Source organism: Sardina pilchardus, chromosome 9, assembly GCF_963854185.1.
Source record: "Sardina pilchardus chromosome 9, fSarPil1.1, whole genome shotgun sequence".
NCBI lineage: Eukaryota > Metazoa > Chordata > Actinopteri > Clupeiformes > Clupeidae > Sardina > Sardina pilchardus.
In genome coordinates this window covers 19,705,920-19,716,312 of record NC_085002.1, presented here as the reverse complement: position 1 = coordinate 19,716,312, position 10,393 = coordinate 19,705,920, and the positions used below count along the sequence as shown (strand labels likewise).

General features: G+C 43.1%; 1 protein-coding gene across 1 annotated transcript; it reads right to left on the bottom strand.

Moving 5' to 3' along the window:
* Positions 1-2,857: 2,857 nt before the first annotated feature.
* On the bottom strand, positions 2,858-9,986 carry hyal1 (hyaluronidase 1). The gene is made up of 4 exons (XM_062546221.1): positions 9,762-9,986; positions 8,149-9,077; positions 4,761-4,850; positions 2,858-4,459 (listed from the first exon to the last, which is right to left on the bottom strand). Exons 1-4 carry the CDS (start codon positions 9,775-9,777, stop codon positions 4,112-4,114), a joined length of 1,383 nt encoding a protein of 460 aa, XP_062402205.1. The 5' UTR covers positions 9,778-9,986; the 3' UTR covers positions 2,858-4,111.
* Between the last annotated feature and the right edge of the window lie 407 nt (positions 9,987-10,393).

Here is a 10,393-nt window from a genome sequence, read left to right as displayed (position 1 = left end):
TCACAGACATTTGTGAGGAAGTTCAGCTCTCCTCATAGTGACAGCATAGTCTGTCTTCTGCAAGGCAGCAATACTTTGATAGGGGCTGCCAGGGTCGTAACTGGACTGGTCTGATTTGAATGAGACTGCATTCACACACAGACTGCCAGAGTGTGCATATCTGATCATGTCTATGGATGCAAGTGATTAGGTCCATGCAACCAAAACTGGAATAAACATGGACTCCTAACCACTCTTACAGCAGCCAAAAATGCTGTGCAAATGGTCTAAGGTGGCTAAAGTTATTAGAATCTGAAAAGATTTCAAAAAGCCTCTCGCTCCCTTCAGTGACCTGTCTTTCCACAAATAAATTACAATTCTTTAACATTTTATTTCACCTATGAAACGCAATCATACCTACCTGCCCGCAAGCTGACCACTTCTTTACCCTGCCTGTTTCCTGTGTCACCTCGAGACCACTGAGGCCCCCTCACTAAAGAGAAGGCCTTCCTCCTCCACCAGCCAATTTCTTAGATAGATTAGCCAGGAGTGCTGACAGTTTATTCAAACTGCCAGTTGGAGAAATGAGAGAAGAAAGAAGACCCAAAATGTGGAAGCATAAATCTTTTAGAAATTAATGACAAACTGCAGACTACCATGAAAGGATTGGGGAGAGGCTTGCATTAGAGACTTTTTCCATAATCGTATGGTTCCAAGTTTAGAATGCATTCATTCAAACCCATTCTTTTTCATAGTTTTTTTTTATTATTATTTTGTTTTGACTCATAAGTGGTAGCGTTACTTAATGGCCAAACAATGACATAATGACATTCTTCTCTGCTGGCCGCATTCTCGTATGTTCAATAAGACTTATTTTTTTGTTTTCTTTCAAAAGGGAATGGTGTTATTTAATGGCCAAACAATGACATAATCACATTCCTCTCCATACAATACAGCTAAGGCAAACGTATCTTTGTAAGCGATTGATTGGCCATTGCTGAGAGGAGATGGCTCTTTGTGTGCCATTGATTGGTCATTGCTAGGAGGCAAGGCCTTCTGTTGATGATTGACTGGTGGTCATCCAGGGAGAAAATTGCTGTGGCAAATCAGACAGTCATTGTGCGCACCTTCGATGTATGTGTGTGTGTGTGTGTGTGTGTGTGTGTGTGTGTGTGTGTGTGCGTGTGTGTGTGCCTGAGTCGGTCCTACCTCCTATTCACAGACTTATAATGGGCTTTGGCGGGGGTGAAGAAGCTGCCCATCGGAGGATAAGTCACATGTGACAGTCTGTCAGGTCACCTCTCATCAGCAGTGGAACAGCTAAGACAGCAAATCTTGAGAACACACACACACACACAGACACACACACACACACACACACACACACACACACACACACACACACACACACACACACAGGAGTCAATGTTCATGTCACAGCTCGGCTAATGACATGGGAATCAGAACTGAAAGGCATTCTTCAGAAGTTTGCTTGTCTAATGGAAAACTACAAATTCAAACCATGGGGAGCAGCAGGTTGACAGCATCACACACACTGAATTGCGAGAGAATACTGAACAAAACTGTCAGGGTCACATTACCTGCCCCTGGAGGGTCAAAGTGTGTTTAGGTTTACAAACAGTTTCAGCGTGTGATGTGATGTATTCCTGTGGGTAAAACCACATCCCTGATTGCTTCAGTAGGCATACTGCTAAAGTCAGCAACATCCAATTTACAACATCCAATAGCCTACTCAAGATATACCTATGTTGCGGGTTTGAGCGAACAGCAGGTGACACCCATGTCCTGATTTTAACAAGAGAGGAAATACCACTTACCATTCATTAATAGGCGTGAAACCATTCCTGAATAGAGAATGGTGGGTGGGGGACATTAGAGAATGAGGCAAAGGTCGCTTTAGTCAGGCCTGTTTTCATCCACCCAGAGTGATTACTCGGAGGTTACTCCAGCTTATCCAGAAAATGCAAGCCTTGTAATCACTTAACAAAACCATGCACAGGCATATGAGGAGGCGTTTTTGAGCCACCAGCCCCAGACCGACATTCAGTCCCTCCAGCCTGGTGTGAAGACATTCGCTCCACTGAAGGACAACGAGACAGAGAAAGTGTCACAGAGTAGAGAGTAGCCTAAGCGTGACGACCCGCTAGAGAGAGAAGCTGCTACTTGCGTTCCTCAAGGCGAGCTGCTAAAGGACGCCAGGCGCTTTACCGGGGAAAGGGTTCGGGTCATAGCGCAGGAAAGAGAAGACGCTTAGGATGATGGGGGAATAGAGAGGGACCAGGGAGAGGGAGTGGTGATTTTTTTTGGAACAACGCGTCAGGACGGGAGCTTTTCCCAGTGAGACTGATAAAATTGCGCGAGAATCTCACTTCGCTGTCCACTATCACAGGCTCGGGCAGAAGCTTATCTCCTAGCGCCTCCACGGGTCTCTGGGTCAATTCAATCGGTCTTTCAGAGGAGTGAATGAGCCCTAACTTTACAGACAATGTTTGGGAATTCTTTATCTAAGCTCCATTTGTTTCTATGGTAAAAGTTCCCCAAACTGCATTTGATGGGATTTCAGTTTCAGCTTTATTTGGCCCTCTTAACAAGAAAATATATGAATGCCTCCACAAATACATGATTAGGGTCTCGAAGGGGATCGCTTTGGTAAGGGCGAAAACACACTGATGTTGGCAGACATTAAATATTCAGGAATCGGTGGGTCAGATGCTCAACACATCTAAACATGTCTGTGTTTTAAATACTCGCTTACCAGCAGCTTTGATAGCAAAAATAGACAAAATTCAGGCCTTCTTAGAGCTGTATGGATGTTCTGATAGGTCCACGTTGACAAACATTTGCAGTTTAAAGAGACTTTAATGAATTTATCTCTAAGTAGTAATTCCTTGCTGTGGAGAACAGGAGAGGCAAGACGATAGGCTAGTTATTCCAATCGTGAAATTCATGAGAAACACAGGGGAAAACATAAAAAGACCATTTTGAAAAACCTCAAAATGTCAGAGAAGAATTATTTAGATAGACCAATAGTTTCCCCTCACTTCCACTGATGAGAATCGGCGTTGTCCTTTAAGGGTCGTTCGCTCCATCCTCACTGAAGTTCTGCTGCATGTGGAAGTGATGGACTATTGGCGTTTCTTTACCGCCATCTACTGGTCACTGCACAAACAACGGAGTCACCTACTACTTTTCAGTCAGAGAGGGTTATCGAAGATCTTTGGTTCAGTGTAGCCAATATTGAAGTACATCATGTAATGAGACCTGGATAAAGATCAGGTGACTCGCATTTTAAAAATCACTGAAAAGTAAATGATAATAGTAAATAGGCTACAGGCTATGGCTATGGGATTGTGCCTATCACTAGCATGCAGTGAGAAATCTTCATGTTTTATATGCTTATTTGTCAGTGATCAACATTCTTGACTTTTCATGACACGTATGGCACATATAAATCAAAGACATTTAAGAGTATCTCTTACTACTTTGGAGACACTAATGAGGGACCAAAGCCCGTCTAATTACCCTAACCAAAGTCAGGCCGTGCCCTCTTAATCGTATCTCATAGCGCTGATGCAGATCAGGAGGTCTGTGGTGAATTATCTCAGTAACGCAGCACCAGCTCCAACCGGTTACCATTACAGTAAACACCAAAGATTCTAGAGCACTACCTTTGGTGAAAAAAAAAAACATTCTTGGAAGTTCAAGTTAAAATCCCTACAACCTAGTGCTCTGAAAAACGCATTCATCTTACAAGCACTCCAACCATTCATGCACTGCGCCTCAAGTACAGTTTGACTAGAGAAATACCACATTTCGAATACAAATATCTCTGAGGACATCTTGTGTATCATTTGAATAACACTGGATTCAAATGTTAATGTAACACTACTGTAACAACTGGATCCAAACCTTAACATAAGATTACAGAAACACTGGAATGAGAGATCATTAAACTCTTAGTACAATCAATGAATCAGTTAAACTGACTATATGTGTATACATTATGGAACTTAGTAAGATTTGAGTAAGATTAAGATTTACACATTAGTATAAAGCAATTCTCTATCACTTTCACTGTGCCAATCTCTAGCACCTGTGCAGTCTAAGTCAGTCAGGCTGTATGCTTGACAGAGCAGTGCTCCCCTATCCATCCTGGGAAGCACTGGCATTTGAAAGGTAGTAGCTGCTCCTTGGTTGCCTTGTCCTGAGAGAACCCTGGTTTCCTCTGGGCCCTGAAAGCTGGTCCCTGGCGGAGGGCACTGGCATGCTTGCTCCTGGGGACGATGGCCCAAGCCACTGGGTCAAGGTGGAGGTACGCCCCGGATGCAGGGTCTCGTCGTTGACAGCGGCCATTGCTGTGGCAGATGTCGTGGCTGCACACATAGGCTGCCGTTGTGACGTTCACCACATAGCGACCTAGCACCTCATCCACATAGGCCTTCACCGCGTTACAAGACATCTGTCAGTGGGAGAGGAAAGAGGAAGGTGGGTTTTTGGGGGTGTTTTTTCTATTTTTCCGCTGAAGATTATGACGCTATATGGAAAGCAAAGCATGGTTAACCTTCCCGGAACTTTTTTGCAATTTGTCTTAAATCTGTCATATGTCAATATGTCAAAAGTAGAAGCAGGAGGGCACTGCAGATTCTACACACGCCTTGAGCAAACACATCCAGAAAGAACAAAGAACAGCTTGTGTTCTGACCATCAGTGAGTTGTGCATTGTGTTTCAGTGCACCATGAGAGCGTGTGTGTAGGCCTACCTTTGACGATGCATAGTTGCCATCTCCCCACAGTACGACTCCAGCAGACCCCAGGGCGACGCTCTCACCTATCGTATGAATCAGATCGACCTGCACCACAGCACCAACACCGCCACAAGAACAACCATACAGGAGCCGGCACAAGCAGGTAGGGGTCATAAAGGATAACAAAAACAAGTTAGGACGACAACTATCAAACACTGTCTCATCGATAAAATGAGAATTAGGTTATTTCAAGTAATGCATCCCAAACAATTTTTTAAAAAATGTTTTTGAACAATTTTTAAAAAATGTTTTTGACATTTGACCATTTGACCATTTTTTGACCATTTTTAACATTGTCTTTAAATTGATTTTGATCGAAGGCCAGGTGAACACACTCCACTCTCACTCACCGACCAGATAATGCACTACTGTATGTAGTTTTGTTGTCAAGTTAGGAACCCAATTGATGTAATTGTAGTGAGAAACATAATTAAATATAATGAAAGCCCTCTCAACATTGTCAAGAATATTGTCAAATGTCAGAATGTTATCAAGTTTATATCATTGCTAACTTGGCTGTTTGAAAGACTCTGAAAGACAGATTTTAAATAGGTTGCTACTTTAAGGCCAAACCCCCTTGAGAACTTGGATCCTTCATGATCAACTGCATGCAAGATACATTGCAAATACATTCAATTCATGAGGCCAAAGATGTGAAAGGAACAGTCTGATTGTTGTTTTGAATTGGTGATGGTACATCACAAATAAAGATAGATGTGTATGTGCTTGAGAGATAAGCTACAACCGCAGCTTTCGAAGTTTCAAAGTTAATTCAAGAAGATGCAAATCAGTACAGGCTTGATACTGCAACAGGAAACTGTATGTGAGAAGAGCTACTCACACTAGATAGTGTCAGAACTCAGGAAGGGCAAACAAGATGACACCCAAAAGGCGTCAAAGCCTTATTGCTGGATAGGATATGTCTGATATACTGTATTACGTCTTATAATATTTAGAAACAAATAATAGTAAGTAAACATACTATACAATACCAAAATGTTAGGCAATGTAACACAACTAATACTGAACTTTAGTATAATATTAAAATGTCACTGGCAATATTGCACTTTACTACTGATAGCCTACTGGTGCTAATGATACTGCACATTTTATTTTTCTATTTTATAATATAGAGATACTTGTGTGGTGTTGTGTTGTGTCAGGTTGTGGGAGGGTTTAGTGGTCCTGTTGTCTGTCTATCTGACGAGCTGTATGGGTCATTCCGTGTCAAATCAGACAAAATCCAGGAAAATGGTTGCAGCACCGACTCGGATTTTCTTCAAAGTTTGTCTACACAATGTTTAGGTTCCATAACTAAAATCTGTAAAATATTTTTGCTCAATTCTATTGTTTTCATTGTCTTTTTGCCCTTGCCTTTTTACACTCTCTAAATGACCTTATCTTGGAGGCCATGTTAAGGTACTCATATCTTAAAAAGTATCATTCCTAGCCTGACTAAACTTTATAGAATGGAAGACAAGCATGTTCTCAGTAAGATTCAATGATTAAATGTTTGTACCACAGTCTCATTGGTTGTACAGAAGTCCCTAGTTTCTGAAAAAACATGCAAAAAAAGTGATATTGAGGGTCTCAAAACTTTTTTATTGGGACACACCTGCCATCAATGAGTCTTTTCTATAGAAATATAATCCTTTGTTAATGTTGTCCCAAAATGTGAAGTCTCCAAATCAAATGAATTTGACAATAATAAGGATAAAACAAGGCATGTTTGCATTTTTGTGTCATTTTCATGCAGCTGAAAAGCTATGTGGGGTAGGTAGTAGGATCATGAAAATCTATGTGGAAATAGAAAAATATATGGACATGTAGTGTGTAAAGTTCTAATATTGCATCGAAGCCCCGTTCACAGAATAAATGCATGTAGTTAGAGGTGTTTTGGTAACACCAGAATAAACATTTACAATAAAAAAAAGTGAAGTTTGGCACCCCCCTCTGGCAAAACCGTAGCATTTTGCTACTTTTACAAGGCATTAACTCTGGTAGCTATTTGAATGGAATGGAAAGGCTATATTTTACTTCTCGTATTCAAAAAGAAGCAGAAATTCCTAATACCTTGATATTGAAAAGGATAGCAAAAAAGCCACCAACTAATGATAGGCCTATTTTAGATTAATGGTTAAAACATAATTTCAAGTATATAATTCGGTGTATTTGGCATCCTTTTCAATTTCAAGGTATTAGGAATTTCTGCTTCTTTTTGAATACGGGAAGTAAAATACAGCCTTTCCATTCCATTCAAATAGCTACCAGAGTTAATGCCTTGTAAAAGTAGCAAAATGCTACTGTTTCGCCAGAGGGGGGTGCCAAACTTCACTTTTTTTATTGTAAATGTTTATTCTGGTGTTACCAAAACACCTGTAACTACATGCATTTATTCTGTGAACGGGGCTTCGATGCAATATTAGAACTTTACACACTACATGTCCATATACTTTTCTATTTCCACATAGATTTTCATGATCCTACTACCTATCCCACATAGCATTTCAGTTACATGAAAATGACACAAAATACAAACATGCCTTGTTTTATTGTTATTATTGTCATGGTTATTTGTTGTGGAGACTTCAAATTGTGGGAAAACATGAATTAACTGCCGTATTTGAAGTGGAAATAGTGACTGATACCAAGTGAAAAAGATAAACAGTTTTTTAATACCCTTAATATCACTCTTAATGCACGTTTTTCCAAAATTGAGGGCCCTTTCGAGAGTCAAGAGACATTTAGTACAGACTTTAAATTGTTTACACATGCTTATTATGAGTTGATCTTCCACCCTAGAAAATTTGGGGAGGCTAGGGAACATATTTGTCAAGATATTAATGCCCAGACATGGCATGTGTTTTTCAAGCTGTAAAAATGAAAGAATTTCAAGGTCTAAAAAAGATATGAAGACAGATGATTTCCACAGAAATATTTCACAGGCCTTGGTTTTAGGACCCATTGATGATATACACAAAGTTTGAACAAAATCTGAGACGGTGCAGCAACAATCTTATCTGATTTGACACGGAATGACCCGTATGCAAGATGAATTTCCGAAAGGATCAATAAATGTCTATCTATCTACAATCAGCACATCTTCTCTGAAACTGAACAGACTTTTTTTGCTAGTCTCCTAAATAGTCCTGGTTGTTCCCAGAGTTGAAATATAAACCTTCTGCAGTTCAAGTAAAAGCTGCTTTGATCAAAAGAGACTTGCAAGGACCCTAATCCTCAACTGAGGGCATCATTTTTATCATAATATTATGCTTATTTCCTCATTGAGATTTGCACCCATGACCTTGATTTGACTAGCACCACGCGCAGATCATACGCTCACCTCAGAGAGGAAGTCCAGAGAGTAGGTGTAGGCGATGCGCGCGTAGGGCAACACAGGCGGCAGTGCCGGGGCGACCTGCTCCCTCACCCTCATGGCCTCCAGCACCCTGTGCCTGGCGTAGAGCAGCGCCTCGCCAGGCCTCCCCCGTAGCCCCAGGTCCAGGTAGATGTCCGGGTAGAGCGCCGAGCTGGCCTTCCACAGCCACAGCAGGCCGTCGTTGCGCTTGACTTCCGCCTCTGGGCACTCGCCCGTGTAGTTGATGGTCAGGTCTTTGTACTGGTAGTTGTAGCAGCCGGGGAAGCCGTAGAAGCCCCACAGGCCGCCAGGGCGCACCCGGGCGGCCAGCATCAGCGTGTCCCCCATGAAGGCCTGCGCCGCGGCCTCAAACTCGGCCCGCGCCTCCCGGTCCACCGCCTCCGGGCTCCAGTCGGGGTGGCGCTCCTTGACCAGCACCCGCGAGGCGTTCCAGTAGATGCGCTTGCTGTCCCAGTTGCGGTCCCAGGTGGGTCGCCAGCGCTCCCAGTCGATGATGGCCAGCCCTTGGAAGTACCGGTCGGGCATGTAGGTGCGTAGGTCGTTGTCGGCCTGCCACAGGTGGTCCTTCAGGCTGGAGTTCTGAGGGACGCCGCCGTACACGGCCTCTCCTTGGGACGTTAAGTGCGGGTAGAGCCCCAGGTGGTTCTCATAGAAGATGGTGATGTTGTCTCCCATGAAGACCTGGTCATGGTTGGCAATGATGTCGAAGACCGTAAGGTCCAGGTCCACGCCATAGCGGCTGCTGCAGGAGGCCGTCGGCGCGTTCCACACCGTCAGAAAGGGGAGCTTATCGAGAGGAGGGAGTGCACCGCGTACACTGCCTGGGTGACCAGCGGTCGGGTAGGCAGGGAGGAGAGCCAGCAGCCAGGCCACACAGAGTAGGTGCGCCATACCTGCGGGCAGAGATGGGGTGCAGGAATTTAATCACCCAATTATGGAGAAGTCGCTACACTCGAAGCTGCTTGGAAATAAATAAATAATGCCATGGGTGTTCTATGGGCAAAGCCAATCTAAATGGAAATGAAGAGGGACGCCCAGTCTAATTTCAAAAAGTTAATTTCTATGATGAGAGGCAATTTTTAGAACAAAGGGCGCCATTGCCTGAACAGCTCATTATGCTTAATAATCTCTCTGTGTGTGTGTGTGTGTGTGTGTGTGTGTGTGTGTGTGTGTGTGTGTGTGTGTCTGTGGGCGGGTATGAAAATATCTGTCACAGCTGAAATATAAAAGAGGAACCTCGTCCCTATTATGACCGTCACTAACAACAGGTTATGTTGCGAAAATGAACATGAGGGAGAACAGTGGAAGAACAGACTCCCCATAACGCACACTTAAAATGTAGATGTGCTCTCGTCTAATCCACGCGTCTGCTGATATTGTCTGAAGGAAACCTTTTAACTCAAACAGGCTGGGGCAGTTTTTCAGCATTTGATTATATCGTGACGTGAATGGCACTATTATTGGCAAAGTTGTTTGGCCAGCGTTTTTTACATTAAAACTCAAAGAAATGGAAATGCCAAGTCACCTCTGTTATTATAGGATAGTAGGATAAACAGTTTTTAAAAAGTCGCACTCACCCATCAAACTTGTCATCGTCGAGCTTGGGCTAGGTCATGTCGATTCGTCCGAAGTTCTGACGGACTGCTTGCATCTGCTTTTACAGCTCGTGATTAGAAAGAGGAAGAAATCAAAACAGTGTTCCGTGTAGTCTGCTCAGCACAGCACCAATCCGCAACAGGAGAAAGGCGGAGTTCCTTATTGGGAGGGGGGAGCGTTCATGACAAGCAAGGAAGAAGGGTAGCCAACAGAATCGGTTTCAGAAAGTTCTCAGATTATTCGAATGAATATATTAGCCTACGTTATTTTTATAGTAGGCCTATCTCCGTATCCTCTTTGGTCCTCATGCGCCTAGCATGTGTTAGGCCTACGGACACGCCTAACACCGAAGACGACAAACAGGGCGCATGAAGTCAAGAAATACTTTTAGCCATGTTCCGCAACTCCAAACAAGTCAGATCAAATCTAAACTGTGAGAGGTATTAGAAAATATTTGCACTTTATCGATCAACTCGACTAGAAAAGCCATGACAGCTGGCATCATAGGCTATTAGGGTATTTCGACATAGAATGGAGGTTCACAATAGTCACGGACGGAATGTTCTGCGCTCGCCGCTGGGTTGCTCTTGGTTGAGGTAGACTTTGTTGTGCT

What these genes read in the sequence shown, in the direction of transcription:
- hyal1 (XM_062546221.1), bottom strand. An exon ending in CTCTGGACTTCCTCTCTGAG is followed by an intron (nt 4,851 to 8,148) that starts GTGAGCGTATGA and finishes GCTGTGGTGCAG; the next exon opens with GTCGATCTGATTCATACGAT. An exon ending in GCAACTATGCATCGTCAAAG is followed by an intron (nt 4,460 to 4,760) that starts GTAGGCCTACAC and finishes TCCCACTGACAG; the next exon opens with ATGTCTTGTAACGCGGTGAA.